Here is a 27,391-nt window from a genome sequence, read left to right on the forward strand (position 1 = left end):
GTTTCCCCCGAATTCTGTCAATTCTATACAGAGACATAATTCTCAACACACTTCCAGAGGTGACCCGGCTGGTATTTAATGGGTCGAAGGCAGCCCATAGATATATGGGATGGTGGTCCAAACTCACCCACCATACCCCCCCCTCATGAAGTGGCACATGGCTAAGAGAGGTAGCATTACACTTCTAGGAGACATGTGGGAGGGCAGCCATACGTCCTCCTTTCAAGATCTTCAGCGTGCTTACTCACTGTCTCGAACACAGTTCCATAAATATTTGTAACTGTGTCACACACGGATAGTCCATGTCCCCCCCTGATGCCCCGTTCCTAGAATTCAATCCAGTAGAGGTTAAGATCATGATGGGGGCTTTGGGCAAAGGGGGATGGGGTCATCCCAGATATATCGCACACTGATCATCAATGCCCCAGACACACTGTTGGCCCTTAGAGCCAGCTTGGAAGGGTGGCTCGGACCTATAGAAGATGTGGATTGGTGGGATGCACTGATGGCCCCCAAGACTCTTGCTGTCTCCATGTAGCTGGGCTTCTCGCCAGTCCTGCGTGCTTACGATGTTCCTACACCCCAGCTGATTTCATTCATATGACATGGTCCTGCCCTAGTTTGTCACGGTATTGTGAATCTGTGATTGTTTAATTGTCTGATGTTTTGAACCTGGAGATAGAGCTCTCCCCGTTATTGATCCTGTTGGGAGTACTTGAGTGCAGGGCCGGCTCTAGGGCGGTGCGACCGGTGCCACCGCACCGGGTGCTGGCTTACAGGGGGCGCCGTGTTTACAAGTTTATTATGTTTTTGGAGCACCTGCTGCAGTGTTTCTTTTCCCCGGCAATTACCAGGCCTCCCAAAAATGTCAAGATAGCTCGTATGATTAATTATCTTCCTGGAGAGAGATCAGTGTTTTGTATAGTTGAGGTTTTGATTTATGTAAAGGTAGTGCAGAGGGTTAATATGCCTGCTGCAAAGAACGTGTACCAAGTAGATTACAGAGTGCGTATAATGTAAATAGATCAGCAGGTTACCGCTTTTAAAAGAGACATCCTTTTCTTACTTGCAATTTAGAACTTAAAGTCCTAATATTCAACAGTGAGCTATTAACTTTCATCATAGAACTGCATACACACTGCAAAGTATACATTAGAACATTGATTAACGTTGCATAAAGAGTTCATTTGGCTAGAAATCGATTTTTATTATTAAAGAAAACTCCCAACTCTGCTGTTTCTTTTTCGACTCTTAAACTATACTGCCTACCAGTGTGGATGAGTTGTGCCTAGTAAACTTTTAGACCTTTGGCTTATGTAACATTTCCTATACACTGATTTACACACGTATGATTGATTGTCTCTGTGTAATGTGTGTGTGATGCAAAGTGCTCGGACACCCTACACTGGTATGAGTGGCGCTATATAACTAATTCAATGCATCTGAGAGAGTGTGGTTATGGAGACTTGATCACTGTTAAAGGGAGCTAGTGAGAGAATCCGTGGTGGGAGGGGTCATTGTGAGGGGGGCGGCAACAAACATTGTCGCACAGGGCGCCACCAGCGCTAAAGCCGGCCCTGCTTGAGTGTGCAGGAGGGACACGCGCAGACCGAGCTCTCCTGGGAACTGTACTGGTAATGGCTAAGCGGAATATCACTGCTCAATGAAAGGCTTCCAAGCCACCAATGGAGACTTGGGGTAAATTGGTGCGCATAGCAGGATGAGCCAGTGTATGAGGTGCGAGGCTGCCCTGCCAAGCATGACAAAGTATGGGGGGAAATGGCTGGGGACGGCGTACGTGGGTTCATTATTAGTGGACTAGCGCATAGTTTAAGCCAGGTGAATAGAAGCCCTTGTACAGTGACTGGTTGAAACGCCTCTCAAAGGTGTTAAGTTCAGTCAAAGAGAGAGAGAGATGTATTGTGGACGGAGCAATGTGTTGTGCCTCTCATACGGTGGTTTTACGATGCAGAGTATGGCAGTGAAGTTAGCAGAGAAGTGGGGACGATGGTTGAGAGTGGACTGTGTTGGACTAAGGAGCTGAGGAGGAATTTAGGCTAAAGTAGATCGGTGCGTATAAATATGTAGTTGTTTGCAGTTTTTGAAGAAAAGAATGTCCAGCGTTAAATTCAGACCTGAGCGAAAAACAAGTGTTTGCATCCAAATGCACATTTCAGGATGCGAGATAATTTATCCCCCTGTTTTTCCTTGCCCAAATGCCTGTCGGTATATCCTGGGGAAATTTACCCAGAAAATGATTTTGGTGATGCAGAAAATGTGCCGAAATCTGATGAGGTACAGACACATCTAAACGATATTCCCCTTTCCGACTTAAAAAACAGAACGGGCTGGTAAAATTCCCCTAAGGCATAATCACAAGTGACAGAAACCGATTTTCACAGGGTAGTTTTATTGCAGTGTATTCCTGATAAGACCAGAATGAAGTCCAAGGTCTTACCCGTGAAGGCGGAGAGGGTTGGTATCCTTACACTTGGACGATGAAGAACTGTAAGATCTAAACACTTGGTAGGGAGAGCAGGCTTGAATCAAAGGAGGAGAGGTTGGCCTGCTCAAGAGCCATGGGGGGACTAACCAGAGCATGTTTATTTTGTAAAAGTTGATCGGGAAACAGGATTTTTGCCATTATCAGAAGGTGGCTTGAAAGACACGTATTGAAGAGGTTTGTTCGTGAAAGTGATTTTCTTTGTGCAAAGGGCCACTGCATGTGCGAGTGTCGGGCATCTGTTTATAGCTTTTAGTGAGAGTGATGAAGTGTGTGTGTGTGTGTCTGTGTGTATCTGCCTGTTTATGGAGGGTGGTAGCAGTCAGAATTCTTGTTGTTGACAACAGTATTGCAGCATGTGGATTTGACATTTCACGAGGATAACTTTGGGGATAGCTTTGAATGAGAGTTTGCGGAGTTGCAGCACAGTGCAGAGGTTGGCTGAAGAAGCAGATGGGTCTCTGGAAGAAGGGTGGGTATGTAAGCAAGTATAAAGAGTGATAAGGGGGTAGGAAGATCTTGAGGTGGAGGAGAGGAGGTGTGACTGGCTGTCAGACCGCTGAAACAGAACGCCGGAGAGATAGCAGGGGTGTGCAAAATTACAATAACAACGGTAAATAAAAAAAAGAAACTTATGGCAACCGGATTCAGAAAATTATGCCGGGGTTGTGTGGGGTAGTGAGTTGTTTATATAGGAGACAAAGGAGGGAAATGGGCCTCTGTATAGGTTTCAGTGCCCTTGAGGGGGCTGCAAAGTTCCTGTAGCCTTCTGCAGTAGTGCAGGTGGAACCCTAAGAGACCATGGGATGTTGCATGCCCACCGTGGTTTATGTCGAGTTAACACTTGTAAAAGGGATGAGCAGAATTTAGGACCAAGCTCTGCGGCCCCTGCTGACTTCAGTTAACTTTGTAAGTGACTAGAGGTGATTTTTTTTTGTCAGAATCATATTTCGGCCATCTCTGGACTGCGGTCTCTGTGGTAATGGAGAAGAGTTATTATTACACATATTATGCATCTGCCAGGCTTTACACAATTTAAGGAAGATCCTCTTGAGGCCAATCTTAAGAGAAACACAAGTCAGGACCTGCAGAGCAGCTGTGATGTATTGTCTCAGCGGGTCTTCGGTCCAACTTTCCTGCAAAACAATCAAATTTGCAGCTCAAGAACTTGAAAAGAAGGATGCAGCGAAATAGAATCTGGGATAGATGGACATATAGTAGCTGGACATAGACCTTTCTTGATGCTTTTTGCACTCTCCCTTCCTCCCTTTTCCTTTTTAGGTCTCGCCTGACCCAGCGCATGCGCTGGTCTGGCGAGACTTATTGAGATGGCTCCAAAAAGTGCTACCAGGCCAGCCTAGAGCTACAGTGCATGTGCGCGGGCGCGCGCACAGCTTTACCGCGATTTACTTTCACTTTCGCTGCCGCTTTGATGTTTGATCGCGATCACTTTCGTGGCCGCATGGCCGCTTTGCATAGCCAATAGGTCTCGCTTTTGGGACCTTATAAGTATTTAGTTATGCAACTGTTGCATAGCTAAACACTTATAAGGTCCCAAAGGCGAGACCTATTTGCTATGCTAATGCTTGTTCCTTTTACAGCAAGTACTTTTGTCTGGTAAAGTATAAGACCCACATGTGCTGCATTCTCATTTCTCTTTTCTATCTCTCTGAACATTCCAAACTTATCTTGTGAAAAAGATAAAAAGAGCAAAAGCGCAAGCACTTTTAGCGAAAAGAGAGCACACCAATGTTCACATTATACCTAATAAGTAGTATAGTCAAAGTATTTTGCTATAATAGCTGTTCATAGGTACTACGTGAGGGCCATTCCTCCTTTTTTAATATTGTCTTATTGTTCTTATTAATTTTTACGTACATTTATGTATTGTTGCTTTCCTCATGGTGGCACATTTCACCCTGTATGATGTGGTTTATTTCATGGTGGTACGTTCCACCCTTTTATGATTTTAACAAATCAAATAAAAGTATCTTATTTCGTGTAGACCTATAGACGACCTTGCATGCAGAGTTTGTGAGGTGCAGCCGGTAAATTAGCCTCTGACCTGCACACTTTGTTTCCGAAATGTTTGGGCCCCATGGCTATTGCTGCAGTGCTTTTGTATGCTTTACAAGTAGTATTTGTGCACATGTGTTATGCGTGTTATTGGATGAAGTGTGCAGTCTTCCAAAAGAAAAGGATGCTCAGTGGTTTCCAGCAATATGTTCTAATGATAAATCAAAAATAGTATACAAATTATTGTGCAAAACCAAGTAAATTATTATAACGTGTGTGTTTTTAGCAGATATCTGGAGGCGCTGCCGAGCAAATGCGACCCACACAGTTTACTTTTCTTACGTTTGAGGAGCTGGTGGCCTCTGCTGTCCCTCTGCTCCCCGAAGATCCAGCTTACTGGGACAGCTTCGTTTCCAAACAGGAGACTCCATCTCGTCAAGGAAAACATTCAACATGAACGCTGGATTTTTTCCTGCAGTACAGCGTGCACTCTGTAAGATTTTGCTCACCTGTGCAATGTTACCCACACAAAGCTAAAAACCACTAAGGGTGCGTTTCTCGTTTCGGTTCAGTGTCTTGGCAGAAGAGTGAGGGACTCAATTCATGCACTTGGAGCCAGTGCCACTGAAAGGGATGCCTCAAGCATTGGACGTTAACAGGTCGGCGAATGAGGCCCAGCAAACGTGCTCTGTCTAAGATCACAAGGCAGGGCAGCGGGCATTTGCCGTCTTAGCGACTTTGAAGCCAGAACCTCTTTAACAAAACCATGCGTGGTCTACGAGGGAATTTACGGATCAAACAAAGCCATATAAATAACAACATGTTACGAATGCCTCATTAACCAGGGTGGGCTGTTTCAGCGCCTCCAATCCGTGGACAGCTTTGTGGCGCTGTCATTCATGTAATGCTGTATAAATAATGACTGCATTTTTAAAGTAAAAAAGTGTGATGAAAAATACGAGCAACGTCTTGGCTTCAGCTGTGTCCCTTGGGAGGACAGTTTCATGTTTGCTGAGATCTTTGGACTCTGTGTGGATAATCAGGATGTTTTTTGCAGCGATATGTGATGTTTCAGATGCAATGTACAGTCGACTTGACTCCCTACACACACAGGTACATAGGTGCTCCCAAGATTATCGCGTACTCCATGTTTGTCTCTGTTAATGAGAATTCGATCTTATGACGAGTGTTGCTAAGAGATGAAACTAATTTAATCGATTTTGGAAAACTATAGCGTCTCACTGTCATTCAAATTATAAACTGGCCCTTACGGTATGATCTGATTTTTTAAGCAATTGCATCATCTCGAAGGGAATTTAACAGACAGATCCAAAGGGGGAAGTGAAGTGAATGGAAGAGAGAGGTTGGGTAATGAGTGACAGGTGGGAGGAATGAAAAGTGTTGGATATTGGGGATTAGAAACAAAGAGGTAAAGCATCAGGACAGCAAATTCGAAGAAATGGTATGGGAGCGAGTATAGGCAGTGAGTAGGCTGGGAAGGATTCATGAGGGGGCGAGTTGTGTGATGGGGATCCCAATGATAACACCGCTGGTCCACGGGGCACATTGGAAGAGATGGGAAAGCAGAGAGAGGAGGTGAGCTGAATGTGCAGAGCAAAAAGGAGGCAAGGGCAGTGAGAAGATGGAGGAGCAGTGGTGTGGAAAGAGGGCAAGGGCAGTGAGAAGATGGAGGAGAAGTGGTGTGGAAAGAGGGCAAGGGCAGTGAGAAGATGGAGGAGCAGTGGTGTGGAAAGAGGGCAAGGGTAGTGAGAAGATGGAGGAGCAGTGGTGTGGAAAGAGGAGGGAAAAGAACATGTTGGCCAGTCCCTCCTGCCAAGAGCTCCAAGGAGAGGGTTACACCAGTGAAATAAGGGTTCGCTGAAGATTCCCAAGAGACCTCGAAAGGAGGGAGGATAAAACAATAAGAGGTTTTGGTAAATCCATGAGTGGGGTGCAGAGGGCCCTCCACAGCGCTGAGCTCTGGTGTCACTGCAGCTCTGCTAGCCGCGCCGCTGTGCCGCATGCTTACCTATAACATCATATTTGGAGAGTAATCCTTTATCTGGAATGCTGTCCAGGTTTCAGAACTTATTCCTGACCACGTGCATGCCGCAATCCTCATTATTTCCATTTGTTTTCCCGCAATTGTTGTTCTCTCTGTTTTTTCTTCAAATTGTCTTTTTTAGGTATGCATTAACTCGTATATGAACTATAAATGGAATCATTCACGTGAAAGATTAAAATATGCTCAAAACTAAAGCGATGGCTTGCTACTTTACGAATAAGTGCCCTGTATACAAGTGTTCACAATTAAAGTGTGTAAATACGGTGCGTCGTTTAATGTCTCAATCTATCGGTGTTTTGAATATAGATACTTTTAGCTGCAAGCTGTGCTTATTTTAGCTTACAATGATGCAATCCAATTCATTTTAATTGCCAACAATGTCTCGAGCAGCTGGTCAGCACCATTAAAATGCAGACACAAGCGTCTTGCTGTTTGAGGGTAACTTTATGGCAGAATTAGAAAGAGCTATTGGCAGGCTGTTCCATCCTCTCTGTTCTTGTTTCTGGATGACAGCAATGCATGATGTAGAATCTGAATCCATAGAAACCAGTGCGTTAGAAGCCTTCATTGCCAAGATACTTACACATTGAAATTAATATTTTTTATTGTCTTGTTATGGTTAATATGACACATTTGAAATAAAAAAAAATTAAACTTCAGCTACTTTTCCGCAGCCATACTGCATGAAAATGAATAGGTAGAAACTGAATCCATTAGATTTCTTCAGATTGGGTACATCATCAGTTGTAGAACCTGTGATCTGTACACCAGCATATGAGAATTACTGCCTTTTTTAATATGCCGCAGTAAAGTCCAGTGCACACTGTGTCATTGGAACCAAGCTATACCTGACTGATGAGCCCTAACTTGGGTGAAACCGGTCCTGGGTTGCTTGTAGTCCGGTTCAGGGAGGACCTAGCCGGGCAGTTTGATCTGACTGTTCCCATTGGGGCAGGGTCAAGACTGATTAGCATATGGCTGGGTCCAAACTGAAGTGGTGTGGTGTGCAAAATAGCGATGAATTAGGATGCAGCCCGAGTAATTACCATGGCTGAGATTTATTACAGCATACTGCCCATCACTTTTTTGTTTTCTTTAGTGTGTTGCCTTAATTGGGATGAGTATGCCTAGACCTGGGTCTAGTGCACACTGTGTCATTGGAAACAAGCTATACCTGGATGATGAGCCCTCATTAGATCAAAACCAGCCCTAGGGTTCTTGTGTTCCGATTTAGGAAGGATCCATTTCCACTGGAGCATGATCAAGACTGATTTGGATATGGCTGGGTCCAAAATGAGATGGCATGCTGTGCAAAATAACAATGGACTGAGATGCTGCCTGTGTACTTACCAGTGGCTGAGATTAATCCAAGCATTCCATTAATCACCTTTTTGTATGCTTGAGTTTGTTGAATCTGCCAGCAGGTTAGAAATGTTTCAGTTGTAAGTATCGAGTTGTGTCTGGGATCAGGGTTGTTCCAAGTAAAGGGCAGAAGGGAAAGTAACAGAGACAGTAGTGAACAAGCACAAAGTTGTAACCTCATTCTGAGTACCTCTTAATGCACATTTGGGTGGAACCAGGAGTTTCTGACCACATCAGTATTACAAGTACTGCAGTGATTTGGTATGTGCTCTGAGCTCACGCAAAATCACTGAGGCTGTTCCTTGTAACAAATTCTCTTTATCACACCTGGAAGAATTGGTCCCTGGAAAACAGCTCATAATGTGAGAATGGCATGAAGAAATCAGTGTAAAAATAAGGATTTTAAGGGTTAATCCTCATTCCATCAGTGATCACTCACAATCCTTTGGTAATTCAGATGTAGTGATAAAGAGGCCCAATATTTTCTCCAGCCCATCTTAAAGTGTACTTCTAAAGTATGAGATGGTGGGACAACCATTATTATATCTCTGTTTATTAACTCTTTTTCATAGATTCTTGGTAGCCCCTCCTTCTGATGGGGGCTCTGCCCACCCTTGTAGTGATTCCCCCCGATACCTTTTTATAGTTTCTTTTGCTGAGCCAGCTGAACATGTGCTCTCTCGCAATCAGATTTTGCAGCCCCTGATAATCCTTCACTTTACTGACCATCACCCAACCATCCAGTGCCATGCAAAAGGAGTGCACACATATCCACCCCGGTCTGCTGGTTCAGCTTATGATTGTCTCTAAACTTCTGCCTGTACTTCTCATAGGTGTTGCTATACTTTCTGACAAGGGTGGTTCCTCTTATCTAGGGCCAGTAGAGCGTACCACTCCTCCCTATTGATGTGCTTTCAGAGGCTGTCCCCAATCCTCTTCTGGGATCCTTTGCACCAGCAAAGGCACTTTATTGGCTTTAAACCACTTGTCGATGTCATCCGATACCAACAGCTTCAGGCACCAACCCTTTGGGAATATGGACCATCGGATTAGGTTTGTGAAGCAAAAATATTTTCCTCTCCTTCATGGACAGTTTCTTCTTTTCCATTCTCAGATGGACACTCAGTATGAACTCCCTGTCTGCCTGCTCCTCTGGAGACAAGCAGTGGGAAGATACACTGCTCCTTGCCCTGGCAGGGAGTTCCACTTCAGGGGCCAAGCCATCCCCTTCAACGGCAGGCTGTATCACAAGAGGGTCCTCTCCATGCCAATCCTTCTGATCATCCCCTTCTGTGACTACAGCCAATGACTGGTGAGATTCCACCCAGGCCCTCAGCGTCTTTTGGAGCTTCACCTTTCCTGGTTGTGCTCTTTGCTGGAAGTCCCCTCTCCTTGCAGAACTCCTTGAGCTGGGCCACAGTGCAGGCATCCTTGTTGGCTAGCACAAACTCCATCTGTGCAGGTGTGGTTTCAATTACAACAGTCAGGGAGAACATTTTGAAAAACAATAAGGCCAACCAAGGAGAAGTTTAAACTCAAATTGGTCTCAGATATGAAATGAAAGTGTAAAAAAACCACTGTATGGCACTGCACAAACACCAGTTATAATCCCACCATTGCCACCAATGTAAGAAAATGTGTTGTTGGTTGACTGCTTTATGAGTCCTTGTCAAGTATCAACGACAGTCCTTGTCAAGGTGAGGCACAAGCCAACCCTAAATTAACCTGTGTCCAACCCTCTGAGAGCAGTCAGGCTTAGCTTAGAGTCAATGTGTGAAGTATTTGCCTGCGCGCTCTTTGCACTACTGAAGTACTGCCATGCTTCAGACCTTCTTCACAGGCTTCACTGGCTACCTATAGAGAAGACACTCTACTTCAAAGCCCTATGCATTACTCATAAGATCCTTTATGGGCTGGGTCCCCAAATCTTGAACAAACTATGCTCTCTGTATGTTCCCGCTCAAGCCTTGCGCTCTGCGTATTTGCACCTCACTCGTGTACCGCGGGTGCGCAGGACAAGAGCAGGGAAGCAGTCGTTCCCGGCACTGGCACCTGCCCTCTGGAACTTCAATCCTCTGGCTGTCCATAGCACGCAGAACCTCTGATTTTTAGGAAAAGGATCAAGACGTGGCTATTCTCCAGTTACTAACTCTCTTGGTCTCTCTGCCTCTGGTAGCTTTAGCACTGGGACGCCTTGTTGCTGGGGCAGCCATGCCCTCTATAAATCCGGATAACATTTTTACAAGACTTCAAACATTAATAAAGTGAAAAACATCACACAAAAAGGATCACACACAAAGTTAGAAAAATAGAGTTATTTTTAATAAATAAACCAAGACCAAATGATCCAATCAGATCAATAAAGATTTCAGTGAAAATAGCGTGCCAAAAAGCATAAAGTTCTAACTGTGGGTATCTGGTCGCACAGGTCCGGGACAAAATCACAAGCTCAGGCTGACTGTGATAGAATGCGGGCGGCTACGGTGACCCAGTTAGGCCTGCTGAACAGAGTACCTTAAATCCTGGTTTGCAGGCTGTTGACAGTGTCGGCGCCGAAGGTATATATCGTGCAGCCAAAGCGGTCGTTGGTTCTGAGGTGTGGCGAGGCTGAAATGCGAGGACCTGCATTGCTCTCTAGGATCCCATTGACTGGGCATACAATGTGAAGTACGACATTGAGGATGGGTTGCGCATTTGGGACAATGCGCTGGGTCAGAGGAGCTGCGATGTTGAGTCTGCTGTCTTCGTCAAGGCTGCCGTGTTACAAGGGATGCAAGGGTCTGCACTGAGGATGTGTCGTAGTGGTACCGATGTGCCTGCGGGCTGCGATGCATTCCCTTGTGATGGGGTGATCCAGGTAGCAGTGGTGATGTGTCGGGTTGTGCCGTGTAGCAGACGAGATGCATCTGGATCCACAGAGGCTGGAAGGGTTCCTTAGGCCCTCTTCCAAGAATCCAGGACTGGGTTGGTACCTCTTGGCAGAACATACTCATGGATGGCAGAGTCCAGGTGCTGGGGTCGAGCTTTTTGGAGACTTCTGTCCCTGAGGCTCAAATCAGGAGGCCAGCCAACTAGCCCTTGGAATCACTCTGGAGTCCAGGGTTCAACAGATACAGGTATAATCCTTCTCACCCAGGAAAGAGGGCAGGAGGTCAGCACAGCAAGGCATCAGTCCTTCAAAGCAGTAGTTCAGCAGAGTGGCTTTCCTTTCAGCAGCACAGCAGTCCTTCTTCCTGGCAGAATATCCACAGGTCCAGAAGTGTACTGAAGAGTTAGCAGATCATGCCATTCAGTCACAGGGGGAAGAGAGTAAACTGTTCCTAAAGGGGAATCTAGCCCTTTCCAACCACTGATAACAATGACCATAACATGCCAGATTCCAAACAGGTGGGTCCTTTATTTCCTACATGTAGTCCTCTAATCAGCTTTCCACTCCTCTTCATGCCTCATTTGTCATATTTGGACAACATCCTCAGCAAATTCTGATGGTTTTTCCAAGGGAGTACCAGGTGCGCCCTTGGTAAGAACAGAAGATTGGAATAAAACTCCTTCAAGATAGTTTCATGGCTACAGAAAGCTGCATTGCTGAGCATCAATCCATTAAAAAAATGTTTATTCCGAAGATATCACAGAAAAAGTTTGAATTGATTTAAACAGTTGTGCACCTCTCCGTCGTTGGATGACCTTTTTCTTTTCTTTTTCCCCTAACCACACCCTAAAATAGCTTACACCTCATATCCAGTGGAAATTTATTTTTACTTTGTTGATTACTGTTTTCATAATTTGATTTATTTTTTAACAAAGGGAGAGTGCTGCTGAACTCCAATTAAACAGAACAGAAACCTCAGTATAACACAGGGCATTTATGGCCGTCAAGGGGACATGGTTCAACACAAAAATAGAATGTTTGCAAACATATTCTGTTCCAAGTTGCTAACCAACTATGAACATTGGTCTGTTAAATGGAAGATCATCCTTCTGCTAATTGTGGTTAGCTTGCATTGGTAACAAATATTATAACCCTGCTTATCATGGACACTGCTAAAGAGCAATACTAAAAATCTAAAGTCATCAGCTCTACATTTGTTGCACCACCCTCCGAGAGGACGGGGCAGACTACAGCATGACATAAGAGGACAACTGCTGCTTTTGTACCCACTGGATCAGGGCACATACTGGAAACAATCAGACAAATCTGGATCTAGCTGGCATGTAGCCTGATGCAGGACTTCAGCATGCAAATCAACATCAGTGGTTAAGAAAAAGGTGGTGCTGGGTGCTTATTTCCACTTCATGGTTTTCAGAACTAGCCTTTCCTCCAACCTTCTAATGGTGATGGGGCCGTCTAAGTGCTAGTCCGATCCTTACAAAACCTAGTTGGCTGGGGATTTCTGCAAAAGTAGGTCGGTCAGGAGCCTCAGGGCAGAACTTCAGCAGGGCCTTGAGGCTTATTCCCATCACATCTATGTAACTGAGCTGAAATTGGACTCCACCTTATATGTCCAGATTTTGGCACCTTGGTTGCAGCCCACTGTCAATCAGAGTTAATGCATCGTTCCACTTTAAAAATACAGTCAACTAGGGTGGGGCAAAGTATCCTTCCTCAGAGGGGTTTCTAGAGCCCCCTAGCTCTTTTCTCAGAATGTAATTTGGTAGCTATTACCCATGTTTAGCTGACTATGTACAACCTCCAGGGACCTGCTCTGGGAGAAACCTGTTCTCTTCCTCCAGGCACGTCCAGGAGAGGAAGAAGTAGTGGTGGATGGGGTTGTCATTTCATTTTTATGAGCAGCGGGCTTCTAGCCCTCATACAAGCCATTGTTTGCAATAAGTTAAGCGTAGCCCTGATGTGTGGTGCATCATCCATGCACGCACATACCAGTGCTCACAATCTTTATTCTAAACCATATGCACATAACGTTTGCAGACATTCACATTCATTAGAAAAATATGATTTGTCCAAAAACAAAAGAGTAAAAAGTGAAAAAATGTGGGTTTTCAAGTGACGAACTTGGATCACTACATCGACTTATTGTTCTGTTTTATTATTTTTTTGTATATTTTCATGACATTTATTTTACCAAGTTGCTTTCCTTTTTAACTCATATGAAACCTATACGTGTTTGGATTTTGCCCCAACCCAATTACATTCTCCTCAGGGATCTTAAAGCTGTACCTATGATCAATATCGAAGAATAGAGGGTTAAGTGTTACCAAAGTTATGTGGGAAATCCAGATAATAGAGGGAAGGAGTTAGGTCAGCATATGGCTGCAGCTGACTTTGTTGACATTGTCCAATTTATTTGAAGGGGTGGATTTGCTTGGTGTTCTTTTAGAGGGAATGGCCATGCCTCTGTCATTCACTATATATTTGGAACAAGGAACCTCTCTTCCTGCTTTTCACAGGTTGCTGTTTTCGTAACAGAGTGGGGGGACCACAATGCCTTAATCGCAGTAGGGCACTTTCCACTGTGCAGGGCCAAAAAGCCTGTCAAATGTATCCTGCCCATGGCATCTGAAGGAACCAGGGGCCACTCTCGGCTCACTTTTGATGAAACACCTGGATATATCTTTGAACTGTCTGCCCTATGCGGGTGGAGGTGCGGCTATGTTAGCCCACTATGAAGAGTTAAGTTCATGTATTTAGAGTAGTTTGTTGAAGCCTATTCGATGTGCCCAAAATGGTGTGATATGCAAAAGAAACTATTGATGGACGGAATGTCGAACAATGCAAACATTTACCTCCAGTCACAAGAATCCACAATAGATTTAGGCCCAGATTTCTGTCCTGGGGTAAACGTATGACATTGTTCTGCATTCTGTCCATCATTTGTCTTTTTACAAAATGGTTCGCTAGGCATTTCTCTACAGTGACTTGCCAGCTAAGGAAGGCCCTGTCCACCACATCAAGAGTCCCATTAGAGGTTTGTGCAGACCACAAGAAATACAAACGTGCCTTACAGAAAAGTAGGGAGGAACTGACCAAAAAGGACTGGGAACTCCCCACACAACTCTCCTTTGAGATACAACGTTCCTTCTTTGGCATGGGTTAGATATTTTAAAGATATTTATCAACTAGCGGGAGGGTATAATGAAGGAGTTCAGACCTGTGGGGCCTCCTGCTCATGAATACATTCAATAATTCATTCTGTATTCGGATCCCATGCTCCTGGACTCTCTCAACCATTGTTCTCATCTTCAAAAAAGGGGATCGCATGTTCTCTAAATGCTGTCGCCCTATTTCCCGTATTGATAGCCGTATTGATAGCACAGTTAAGATCTTGGGAAGGGTAGTTTTTAACTGTTTGAGGCATGGGTGGATCAAAATACCATTTTGTGTCCTTATCAATAGGCGTTCAGAACTGGGCTGGGTACAGTGGAGCAGTGCCTGAACTTGGATTTGATTGTTGGCAAGTATACTATCGTCAGACAATGCCCACTGTATCTGGCCTTTATGGACTTCTCAACAGCTTTTATCTTTATGAATCAAACTAAGCTTTGATTGATGTTGCTAGGTCTTGGATTTGAGGTTGCACTGGTGACCTTGCATATTCTGCATGATAACTTAGCTGCTGAAGTCAGATTTGGCCCATCAGGAGCCTGATGTCCGACTATTTCCCATTAGCCGGAGGAGTGCATCAGGGTTGTATTGTGGATCCGTTGTTTATCATCTATACTAATAATCTTAGTCCTTTTTGGTCAGTGCCACAAGCCATGTCCTGAAGATAGGGAACTCGCAAATACCAGTGCTACTCTATGCAGAAGATGGAGTACTTATGGCACAGACCCTGAGAGCACTTCTTCCATTGGTTGAGTCGTTAGTGACCTTTATGAATAAACTAGATTTAGTCACTAATTTTGGGAAGTCTGACATCATGACGTGTGGGCCAGGAAGGAGAATTGATCTTAAACTATTGGTTAATAGTCAATTCCTGAGCTGCATCGATGGCTTTTGTTACCTGGGAGTTGTTTTTGAATCCTTAGGTTCCTGGCAGTCGCAGATCAGGAATTTATGCCTGACGGTCAGCAGGAGCAATTTTTAATCTCCCTCTGACTGTAGGTAGAAGAACCATCTTTCCCCACTGAGCATATATAAATCCCAGTGTGTTCCTGCTGATTGGTACGGGGTAGGGGCCTGGGGGTATCACAATGTGTTTCCTTTACAGACAAAGGAAAACCATATATGCAGACGGCTCCTCTGTCTTCCCCCTTCCAGCTCTCACTTTATCCACTCAGAGTTAAGCTTACAGTTTATCTCAGAGCAAGTGAAGCTGGCCCCGCTTTTGTTATGGGTTACGAATGGGGCCAACAAGGAGATTAGTCTGGATAGGGACATTGTACAGGACTGTCTCAACTTAGAGAAAGGTTTGTTGATGCCCTGGTTGGGTTATGTCTAAAGTACCCTAAATGTTTTACATCTGTTCGACGCTTTCGATTCACCCTACACCCTAACCAAAGACCACAAGCAAGTGGTTACGTTTCAATTTCAGGAACTCAGCCAGTCGCAAATACACATTGAATCTGATAAAAGCTTTTGTAGAGATTACATTACGATCTCAGCACTTGATGAACCCCTGCTGTACCTAACCTAGAACTTACACACTGGGAAAGATCTCTTCTCTTCTGCTTCAGAGCAGGTGCGCTGTGGTGGCTTTTGTGTTTTTGGGAGGAACTGAGTGTCTTTGGTAGTACGTCACTGGCATGCCCATGTGAGGGGCTGTCTGAACAATCCCGGATGCATGTTATGTTCTTCTGTACTTTTTTCATATCTTGTACTAATTTTTAAAAAGTATTTAGGGGAGGAGGAGCTTCGCGCGCATCCAAGATGGTCGCGTGAGCACAGGGCTCCCCGGACCCTTGCCGCTCCTCGCAACTTATCCTGACATTATCCTGGATTTGTGGATGGATTCTGGAAGATAAACCTTGGCTGAACCCATAACTCTTCTCAGTACGAAAATCGGACCAGGGGGACCTGAAATACAGCGTCTTGCATTTTGGAGGCCCACCTGGGAGCTGTGCCCGGTGCTTTGGTGAACCGTGGGGCCGGGGCGTAGTTGAACAACAACGGCATCGGAGCCTTGCCAATGACCGCGCCCTCACTTTCAGTTTCGCTTTTGCACTTCTGCATGTCCTGATCGAGGAGCTACTTTGCACGGCTGGGGCGTCCTCCGGCCTTGGTACTGGACTGATTTGTGCCTTTTTCTCAACTCTCCCGAGCGGGCTCTCGGACAGTTTGTGTCTGATCTGCTGGTGCCCCTTTGCTAGCGGTCCGGGCGGACCCCACCGGTGAGCATCGCCCGACATGGGGGGCAAGGGGGATCCCGAGAAACGGAGAACCAAGACATCCCTGCGTGGAGGACCGGTCCAGAGTAACATCATGGATCGCTATACCCAGGGTAAAGGGACCCCCGGGCCGGCGGGTGCCGTCATGGAGGACTCCGGGGGGGTCCATCCGTCCCCACGGAATTGTCGCTGCAGGACGTTATGGGCGCCATCAACGGCATACGGGAAACCATCGCCCAGCAGTACGAGGCTCTGGCCCGTAAAATTGACACGGTTGCCATTGATGTCACGTTAATCCGGGCGGATCTCTCTAAGACTAACGAGAGGGTTCAATCGTTGGATTTGAGGACATCCACTCTTGTCACGGACGTATCGGACCTCCAGGCAACTCTTGGCGATCTAAAGTCTGCAAACAACGCGATGTCCCGGCGGCTGGAGGATTTCGAGGGTCGGGCACGACGCAATAATATCCGTGTCATAGGTGTACCGGAGACTTCCAATGATCGTCCGGTGGACCTTATGGTCGAGGACCTCATCCTCAATCATCTTGCTCCTTCAGGCCTGAGCAAGTTCTTTGCCGTGGAGCGTGCCCATCGTGTCCCGGGCGGTAGGCCTCGACCAGGCGCTCCCCCGAGGCCTATCATTGCAAAACTTTTTCATTACAGAGACCGGGATGCGATCCTGCAGGCCTCAAGGGTGCACGGCCCAGTCAAATATGAGAACTCCTCAGTCAACCTCTTCCCGGACTTCACCCAACTCGTTCAGAAACAGAGAATGAGCTTTCTGGGGGTGAAGCGCCGTCTTCGAGATCTGGACATCAAATACTCTATGCTCTTCCCTGCCAGGCTTCGTGTGGAATATGAAGATCGGACTCTCTTCTTTGAACGCCCCGACACAGTGAGTGACTGGTTGGATTCCCTGCCGGAACCGGGAGACCGAACTGGGCGTACTGGCGGTGCCGAGGGCGGTGGGCCTCTGCAGGAATAATTCTTGGTCCTCCACTTTGACATTTCCTTCTGTGCTCAGCCAGGTTTTACTTCAATTGTATATTTTGTCTAATAATGTTTCGTTTGGGTGCGGGCGGGGATGGGTCCCTTTCCTCCTCTAGGGTCTTTTTGTAGCATGGGATTGTTAGGGCGACAGGCACACTGCAAGTTGGGGGGGCTGTATAGTCCGCAGGGGTGCAGGGTGGGGGGGGGTGGCAATGGTGTGGGGGTGGGAGGGTGGCAGTGGTGGGTGGGTTGTGTGTTTTTTCTTTTCAAGGCGGTGTTATTGTTTTCTTTCAATTTCAGGTGTCTGGCTGCGTGCCCGGGGTCTCCAGCTTCTTGTGTTGGGATGGGGGGGGACGGGTTGAAACTGATGTCTTGGAACGTCAACGGATTGGGGGACCGTATCAAACGTGGGGTTGTGTTGCAATATTTGCGTCGATTGGCCCCTGATGTGGTATTTCTTCAAGAGACGCACTTGGTGGGAAATGTATGTCATGCTATGAACAGGGGGGGCTACCGACTGGTCGCACACTCTGGCTTCACCACTGGCTCCAGAGGGGTGGGCATCTTACTGCGCTCTTCCCTCCCGCTTGGGATTGACAAAGTTACTCTTGATGATAGAGGGCGCTATGCGTCTTTGACTGGGCGGTGGGAGGGGCAAACTCTTTCATTGGTTTCGGTCTATGTTCCCCCAGGCCTCCAGACCTCCACTTTCTCTGATGTGGGTCGTATGTTACTTGAACTTCCTGATAGTCTCCTGATTGTGGGTGGGGATTTTAATTCCGTGATTTCTGGCGAGTTAGATCGTTACCCTCCCAGGGCCCTCTCTGCCGCCCAGGCGTGGCTCGGCGGGTTCTTGGACACTTTCGGTCTGGTGGACTGCTGGAGGTTGATACATCCGACACAGAGTCAGTACACATTCCACTCCGGGGCCCACAGGAGTCTTTCCAGACTAGATTATTTTCTAATGCCCGCGGCCCAGACCACCCGGGTCCGGGAGGTTAAGCACCTGGCCCGGGGCATCTCCGATCATTCCCCATTGTGGCTCCTCTTCGACACCGGGATGCGATCCGCCGGGCGGATCGCCCCCATTAACCCCTGGTACTTGCGTGACCCCAATATTTGCAAGGGTCTCATTAAGTCGCTAGATCAGTATTTTCTGGAGAATGAGGGGTCCGTCTTGTCCTCAGTGTCCCTGTGGGAGGCCTTCAAAACGGTTCTCCGAGGACACGCCCTATCCCTGATCGTGGAGGCCAAGAAAGCTAAGAACGGGGAGGTGGTTGCATTGGAGGCTGAGATATCGGGGTTGGAGGCTGCCCTGGAGACGGGTGTCACTCAGGACGGGCTCCATGCCCTCAGCCTGAAGCGGTTTGAATATAAGTCCCTTGTTACGGATGCTTCTCGGACAATGTATAGGGAACAGCAGGGTAGACTGTATGATGCTGGAGATAAGGCAGGTAAATTGATCGCTTGGCTTGATAAGAAGGAGAGAGTGAATCGAGTGGTCTCCGTGCTCCAGACATCGGAGGGAGTGAGTGTGACTGACCCTGGTGAGATTGTGGAGTGTTTTGCGGACTACTTCTGTGCTGTGTACTCCTCGGTGTCTACTAGAGATGAGGCTGACTCTCGTCACTTGTTGAAGGATATTGCTTTGCCCTGCTTGTCGGTGGAGGAACGTGAGCAGATGGATGCCCCACTTTCGGTTGACGAGATTGCTACCGCGATTCGTTCCCTTCGCTCAGGCAAAGCTATGGGCCCCAACGGACTCCCGATTGAACTCTATAAACTGCAACCGGATAAACTTGCGCCATTTCTCCGTCGTATGTTCTCGGAGTCGCTTGAACTCGGCTCTCTCCCTGATGACCAGCGCCTGGCCACTATAGTCGTGATTCCCAAGGACGGTAAGCCTCGGGATCGTTGTGCCTCGTATCGACCTATTTCTCTGCTAAACGCAGAGCCGAAAATCCTTGCCAAGGTTCTTGCGAACCGCCTGCTTACTGTTATTTGCGATCTGGTGCATCCGGATCAATCCGGTTTTATCCCGCACCGGAATACGGCCCTTAACTTGCGGCGCCTACATGGCGTACTTGCAAGGGCGGAATATCTTTCAGAGCCGGCCATCTTGGTTTCCCTGGACGCCACGATGGCCTTTGATACGATAGAATGGCTGTATCTTTGGGCCGCCCTGGCAAAGTTTGGCTTCGGGGCGGGATTTATTAGTTGGGTTAAACTCTTATACGCTGCCCCGCTGGCACAGGTTGTCGTTAACGGGAGGGTTTCCCGGCCTTTCGTTCTTGGGAGGGGCACTAGGCAAGGGTGTCCGTTGTCTCTCCTGCTCTTCGCGTTGGCTTTGGAACCGCTTGCGGCTTGGCTTCGTTGGGAACCGTCGATAAGAGGGATCCAGTGGGCCCATGGCTTCGAGGATCGTGTTTCGTTGTACGCGGACGACATTCTCTTGTACCTCACCTCACCTCACCACGTAAGTCACTTAATGTGCTCTTTGACATCCTCACTTCCTTCGGCACGAACTCTGGTTTGATCATTAACTGGTCCAAATCTTGTGTCTATGCTATCTCCGGTAGCTTTCCTCTCTTGCCTTCTCGTTTTCCCATTAAGGTGTCCAGCTCCGGCTTTACGTACCTGGGGGTATACGTCTCATTGGATCCTGCTGTCCGCTACGAGCGTAATCTCCTCTCTCCACTCCGGAGATTGAGGTTAGATGTGGCCCGCTGGTGTAAGCTTCCCTTGTCTCCCCTCGGTCGCGCGGCACTTTTTAAAATGATGTCTCTTCCCCGATTTCTTTACGCACTTCAGAACTCCTTTGATATTATTCCGGCGGCCTACTTCCGGGAAGTAGAGAGCTTACAAAGGAGCCTTGTTTGGGGCGGTCGTGCGCGTATTGCTCTTGCAAAATTGACTCTCCCCTGGTACGACGGGGGCATCGCGTTCCCGGACATCAGGAGGTACTATTGGGCTTCCCAGCTATCTGCCATTAACCATGCCACGTACTCGCCTGGTCCGAATCCGGCTTTCGAAATGGATAGGTTTTTGTTGCCTTGCGGCAACTTTAACAGAGCGCTTTACTCTCGATCCGCTGGGAGGACCTTAACCGGTCCCACTAAGATAGCCGTACGCTTGTGGAAAGCTGCAAATGTGGCCATGGGCTGGAATGATCGCTTGACGGGCGCGACCCCCTTGTTTGCGTCTGACAGATTGGGAAGCCTCTGGACGACGAAGGGATTCGAGCGTTGGGACACGATTGGCATCAGCAGAGTAGGTGACCTTTGGGTGAAGGGTGCGGTTAAATCCTTCGCTGCGCTGCAGAGTAAGTACGAATTGAGTGAGAGGGAGTTCTTTCAGTACATTCAGGTTCGCCACGCTTTGCTCTCGGCCATCGGAGCGGGGACTGCAGTCCCTGTGTCTTCGCCACTCGAGGACCGCATACTCGACGGTCACTTGCCCGACAGTACTATTTCCCTTATCTATAAAAAAACTAATAAACATTCGGGCGGATCTCCTCGTGCATCTGCGGGAGGCGTGGATCGGAGATGGGGTGGAACTGGACGACGAGGACTGGCAGTCTGCGCTGTCCTCCCCTAAGGAGGTGGCTATACCCGCGCGTCTCCGTCTTGTCCAGCTTAAAATTCTCCACCGTGTCTACGTGACGGGCCCTCGTTTAGTTCTGATGGGTTTCTCCGAGGACGGGCTCTGTAGGCGCGGCAGTGGGCTCAGCGCCACTTTTCTCCATGTTCTCTGGGAGTGCCGTGAGGTTGCGGAGTATTGGCGCCGGGTGCACGCGGTCATGGAAAGTGTCACTGGGGTCGCCCTGTTGCCTGAGGTTCGCCGATGTGTGCTGAACGTGTGGGAGCCTAACGATTATAACGCGGCTCAGACTCGGTGGGCGGCCCTCGGGAACATGGTTGCTAAGAGGGACATCGCACAGCTTTGGGGCTCCCGGCGGCCTCCCACTGTGTCAGTATGGAAGGAGAACATGGACTGGTGCATGTGCAGAGAGAAGACTGTGTATGTGGCCCGGGGCAGAATTTGGGGCCAATGGAACGCGTACCGTGGGAACATCTGCACACCCCCCCTTGTGGACTCAACTGATGCTGACTTGTCTCCCTGATCCTGAGGTTCCCGGACTATTGCATTTCATCTGCAGATGGTTGTGGCTCTCCCGTCGCCCCCACCTCCCCCTTGATCATCTTCATTGACCACCCGAGGGTGGATTTGGTACTGTGTGGACCCCCAGCCGTGGTTAGACGCCTCTTTCTCGATGATTTCCGCCTTGTCTTTTGGTGTTATTTTACTTTTCTTTTGTTTGTATTTCTCAAAATTTATGTCTCCGGATACCTTCTGAGGTGCACTCAGTATTCTGTCAACTCAGCTGAGCCCCAGGGGGCCCATCGCTTTCTTGATGTTGTTAAACACGTACATATTAGCGGCCGGCCCTGGTGGTTGTAGGCCCATGTTTGTATTGATTCTTGTGTGCAATAAAGGTTTTATTTAAAAAAAAAAAAAAAAAAGTATTTAAAGTCTAATTTAAAGTGCCGGAAGTGCAGGAACGTGTTAAGCTACATGCAGCTTTTAGGTGACTGCGATGTTTGTTTCAGAGTGTGCCCCTTCCTTAAAGCAGCAGTAAGATCACAGAAAACTATGGAGGGGTGAACTTCTGGCCATAGTTATTGTGCATGGTCCTTAGGCCTTTGTTACCTTTCAAGGTAATGGAAAGAGTAGCTTGCCAGGATTAGACTCCAAGGTGCCGAGCAGCACACTCGCAAATCTCAGTAGGTCCACGGCTCTTCCTTATAGCAGACTCTCTGAGGTTTTTCATGTCTGTATAGTTGTAATCCCGTCGGATATCCTACACAAGTATCCCTTTGCAGTGAATGCTTTAGTTTACAAAACCATGTACCTTCATCCCCTGGTGTGTCGACTTGCAGCTTTTACTGTCATCTGATCCATTGTACAGACTTCATTGCAAGAATCGGCTCCTGTGTTGCCACGGTCGCTGAATCATACGTATTGTTGCACCGCTGCTTGCCCTAACTGTACGCACTTTATTTCTCTAATTTGTTGTAATCAGTAATGGCTGTTCTTCAAGCACATTGTGTGTGTGAGATGTATTGTCTCTCTTTGATGTTTTTTCTAAACTCGAATAAAGATGAATTGATTGATTGACTTTTAATAGCTATTAAGGTAATGAATTTACTTCCCAGAAGTTGCTTCAAAAAGCTTTGTAGTTATGTTTTGAGATGATAATAAATTCATGAAGGGATACAAATTGAATATGATACATATTTCTTTGGATGATAAAAGATTAATTCTTTGGAGATTTATTTCCAAGTTGTGTGTTCTATTGAATTAGTGTGCTGGGGAGGCATAGAGAAGCAGTGACTGAAAATGAAAAATGTATTATATTTAGCATGCAGCATACAAATCAATATTGGATTTGAGTGAAGCCTTGCAAACGATTGACAGCTCTGAAAGTAGAGGGGGAAACGTTACTGATTAAAGGAAAAAATCAGGATTACCCAGGTGCACAGTGCATTAGAGACATTCATCATTACAGATCTCATGATATTTATGAGCAGCTGATCTTCAAGTGCATCTTTGTACGGATACTTTCCCAATGCTAAGACTAATTGGAGGGCCTTTCTCCAGGTCCTGGGGCGGTCCATGGTGGTTATTTTTGTTTGCCACTGGAAATTCCGGAAATACTGTGCACCATGTTCCACAGATATTATTGCTGTTCGATTGGTTTACCAAGTACTTCCACTGTACTCTTGAATTGCCAATGGTCAACTAGATAAAGCTGTCAGGTTTATTCCAGATATGTTCAGAAATAAGCTACAGAATGGCACAGTAATCACACACAAGCAAGATAATATCCTGTCATACCTACACATTTAAAAAAGAATATGGGCTTGATGCATTAGGATTCCTATTAAGAATTCGTAAAATGCATCCAATAATGATTTTCAATTTGTGAGTTCTTATTAGGAATCTACTAAAAAGGGATTTATAGAAGTAGATGCAGTTTGAGCACTGACTTCTACCGAATACATTGTTATTTTGTGACCCAACCGATCTATTAATATTAATATTTTGCGAATACTTATCACTGCTTTTGATTTGGTGGTAAAGAATGAATGTTTTGTCCAGGATTTCGGTTACAAAACATGAATACATTAGCTAAAGAATCTTTATTTGGAAGAGAGGCCCTTTACAATCGTCTTCCAAATACCAATTTTTATTTATTCTAAAATCCAAATTGCGTTTCAGTCACATTACCAAATCATAGTGTGGGTTTTGTACATTGAAAAAATGTCATTTTGCGGTTGCAAAGGCTCAATTTTGATATTTGATATATCAGCCCTATATGTTTAATTAGAAGTGGGTGTTAGACCAGTCTGCCGTAGGGTGATTGTCTCCCAAACATTTGGCCTACTCCAGTCCTGTTTTTGCTGAAATTCATTTTTGTTGGCTTTAGAACTCTGTGCATGTTATTCCTGCTGATCAGTGCTAAAGTTCTTGTGTTCACTCCATACAAAATGGTACAAATAGCCTACACCTGATTGACACATTTAATTTACTTATAAGTCCCTAAAAAAGTGGTACAACCTGTACCTGTAAGTTTTTGTCACCCACTTAAGTAGTCCTTTAAAAAGTATCTCAGGCCTGCCATTGCATCCTATGTGCAGTTTTAAACTGAAAATTTGACCCAGCAAAATAACCCCTTTGCAAGACCTAAACCTCCCTTTTTAATGCATCCTCGGACACCACTGCTGGATGTTTTCGACTTCTGAAAAAGTGGGGACCCTTGCTGGCACTTGATGCCCTCAAAGTTCACCTGTATTAACAGTAGCACTGGGGAGAGCATTAGCTTATACTCACTGTGTCGGGCAGGAGCCTCTCTTCAATATGCTACGCTTCAGTGGCAGCTCATTCTGCGGTGAAAAGCATAGAGATCTTCACAGTTACTTCCTCCAGCGGCTTCCTGGTGATGACATCTCCTCCACAGACACCGCAAGCTGCCTTGCCGCACTGAACTTTACCTTCTCAGACATTTGTGTTAAAAATTTCTTTTAAGTCCGAAGGTAAGCTGAGAGCAGGCCCAATCCACTTTGTGTATCTGAACCGTGCTCCAGCCCAGTCACCCATAACTAGCGACTTTGCCCCAGCCATGTGTGTCTAGATGCCCACCTTTGGTGCTTTGATCTTTTAGAAGCTAGTTTTCAATGACAAATTAAAAAATTCATAGCTCCAGTTCTACTGATATGATTTTGTCGTTGTAGTGTTAAGTAATTTATTAAATCTTACTTTATTCATCTAAATTGTGTGTTTTTCTTGTGTTGTATTTTCGTTGTGTTTTCTGTTTACGTGCTGCATACATACTTTACACATTGCCTCTAAGTTAAGTCTGACTGCTTCTGCACCAAGCTACCAACGGTATAAGCACAGATTACATTTGTGACTTTCGTGGTTCAAAAGTTAAAATGATTGATTCAGGAACTATGAATTTTTGATCCGAAGAAACTACTCATATGTTATTGGGAGGGATGTCTGTAAACCTAAAGAATCTCATGTTGATTTACCTGGCAAAGTAACATTATTGAATGAACTGAGGTAATAAAGTATAGAAGAAAAGTGGGCACATATGTAAAAGATTAATGCATGGGGAAATAATGGCAGAACATTTGGATTATACGTGGAAAAAAATAACATTCCAGAAGCACATCCAGAGTAGAATTACTAGAGATATAAGATTTCCAATTTGAAGGCTTAAGAAACCTAAACTGTAAGAAACTGAGCTGACAAGATAGCTGCAAACATTTGAAATAGAAATTAAAATAAACTAATATATGAAACAAGGAAGATTAAAGAATACTACATGTATATACTCGAGATGCGAAGAGTGGTCAAATGAAAACAGGATACAATTCAAAACTTAAGTATGGTGGAACATTATTAGGATGGATGGAGGTAGAGTCTACACCAGCCAAGTTATGTCAGTTTGGGAACTTTGCATCTATGAAGCTGGAAGTCATTTTCTAAAGGAACTGATGTGACGTTTCCCTACCTGCAAGCTCACACACTGAGCTATTTCACACTTGCAGAATGCCCTGCTCATGAAAGACAGGGCAGCCTGCGGCTGGGAGTTGTGTGCTGTTATGGCATGATGGATTATGCGATGTGGCCAGCAGAGAATGGCCCTTTCATGTTTGTATTGAGGACGAGGTGCAACAGTCCTTATGCTCATTTTGTGCACCTCTGCCTGTGTTTCAACTAGATGCGCATCTCTGCTCTTCTTGAATGACAGATGTTCAAAACATAACCTCGATGCCCCGCACAAGTGCCCAAGTGTGCAAATAGCCTACATTCTCTCCGCCATTCTTGCTAAACTTATCATACTACAGTCAGATCAAATCTCTGACCCTCACATACGACACCATTGCATCAATTTTTTTTCCTTGCAATTTTAAAAATATTCTCCAAAAAGATCATGATCTAAATGTAGATATTGAGAAAGTCAACTTTTTTTGCTCACCATGCAACTCTTGACACAGACCAGCCATGGTCCTGCTTCAATAGCAGCAGTCCATCCCAAACTTCCCATGCCCAGCAGGTGCATTAGTGTTTCTAGGTTGGGGATTGAGCTCTGTTTATTTACAGCAGTAACAGAATAGGAATGCTTGCGTTCAACACAGAAAATACTATGCCATGGTCAAATTAAGGAAGAAGGGAGGAGCTCCCTAAGAAGGAGGAGGGTACATGAAGGGACCTGAGCTCCAGTTAGCCTGTGAGAAGCGGGTACGGAGGAGAAAGTGTCTGGTGATAGCCAAACCGACCACCAACATTTGGTACTTCCTGAGGGAGGTGGGACGAGACTGTTCTCTTCTCTCTACAGGGCTGCATGTGCCGGCAGACAATGGTGAATTGCTGAAGATGGAGTACCCTTTTTGATAGCTGCTTTCTTATTTATCTTTCAGTCAAGTGACAGGAAGAAAGTTGTAGAGTGATGGATGTTTGAAGCGGAATGGAGGAAAGGGGGCAGTACATGAAGACGGAGTTCCGATTATTTACTATGCTTAATCACAATCTTTATCTTCTTAAGATATGTATGAATATTTTAGAAGAAAGACTCTCAGTGAGGAATGGAAGCTTATCTGTGGTGGATGTCTCACACACACTTTGTCCATATATGGACACAAGCACTACTCAGACATATAAATGGTATGGAGGAATACCTGAGGATTCTTGGTACAATCTTATCAATAGGAGAGATTGCCAACTTAACCATAAGCCAATCCCATTTGTATATGGGCATTGTTGGACTTGGCCCTTTTTGCAGGGTCATCCCTGAACTTTTTGCCTTCCTCCTGTATTTTTTCTGACCTGTTTTTGTTGGTTTTGTGACCCTGGGCACGTTTTCACTGCTGATCAATGCCTAAGTGCATATGCTCTCTGTAATTTGATGTTATTCAATTTAAGCTTTATTTTGACAGAAATGTCATAAAAGCTACAAAACAAGAGTGACATTACTATTGTTTTTTCTTAAAAAGCGAGTGCAAATGTTCAACGTGTTTGGTTAGCATGGACATTAGTGCAACCAGCTAATCAATTAGCACCTTCTGTCTAAAATACATATAACATATTAAAAGTTGATGAAAAGAGAGTAACAGTGGTAGATATATACATAATTATCTTAAAAACCAATATAAAATCAATCAATATTTCATCATTAAAGGCAAGCAGTGATACAGTACTTGAAAAGACTATCAATTTGCTTAGGCTGACAACCGGAGTTTAAAAAATAAAGTGCTTTTGCATAATGATTCTAGCATCAATACTGTTGTGACTTTAGACTCCCTGCTGTCCTGTGTACAATAAAAGCTGTATCTATCTCGAAAGTGCTTTCCACCGTATGAGCCAGGCTTGACCCAAAAACTTTGCCACACAGCAAGAGAAAAAAGGTCTGGAATCGGACTTGAGGATGCGTAGTGCAATGTGGTGGTCCCGTGTGCCAAGCTGTCGGCAAAGCGGTCTCAGCCATTTTGCCCGTGGTGTTTTGTATGCCGGGCAAGAAAACAGTAAGTGTGCAATACTTTCTGTTGGGGCCTTGCAGCTTGGGCAATTTTTCGCATTGTTTGCGGATCATTTTGCTGTCAC

At 45.8% G+C, this 27,391-nt stretch overlaps 1 protein-coding gene across 8 annotated transcripts in view; it reads left to right on the forward strand.

The window, feature by feature from the left end:
* The window catches only part of AASDHPPT (aminoadipate-semialdehyde dehydrogenase-phosphopantetheinyl transferase), a 301,142-nt gene that overhangs the window by 194,090 nt on the left and 79,661 nt on the right, over window positions 1-27,391 (forward strand). The window contains exon 6 of one of the 8 annotated variants that reach the window (XM_085621479.1): window positions 4,806-6,848. The exons of 6 other annotated variants lie outside the window; for them this stretch is intronic. In XM_085621479.1, coding sequence (XP_085477605.1) covers window positions 4,806-4,976 — 171 coding nt within the window. In that variant the 3' untranslated portion in view covers window positions 4,977-6,848. Of the gene's footprint in view, window positions 1-4,805; window positions 6,849-27,391 lie in introns of those variants that run through there. One more of the 8 variants, XM_085621480.1, reaches the window with a different exon arrangement.

Source organism: Triturus cristatus, chromosome 8 (assembly GCF_964204655.1).
Source record: "Triturus cristatus chromosome 8, aTriCri1.1, whole genome shotgun sequence".
In the NCBI taxonomy this organism is placed as follows: domain Eukaryota; kingdom Metazoa; phylum Chordata; class Amphibia; order Caudata; family Salamandridae; genus Triturus; species Triturus cristatus.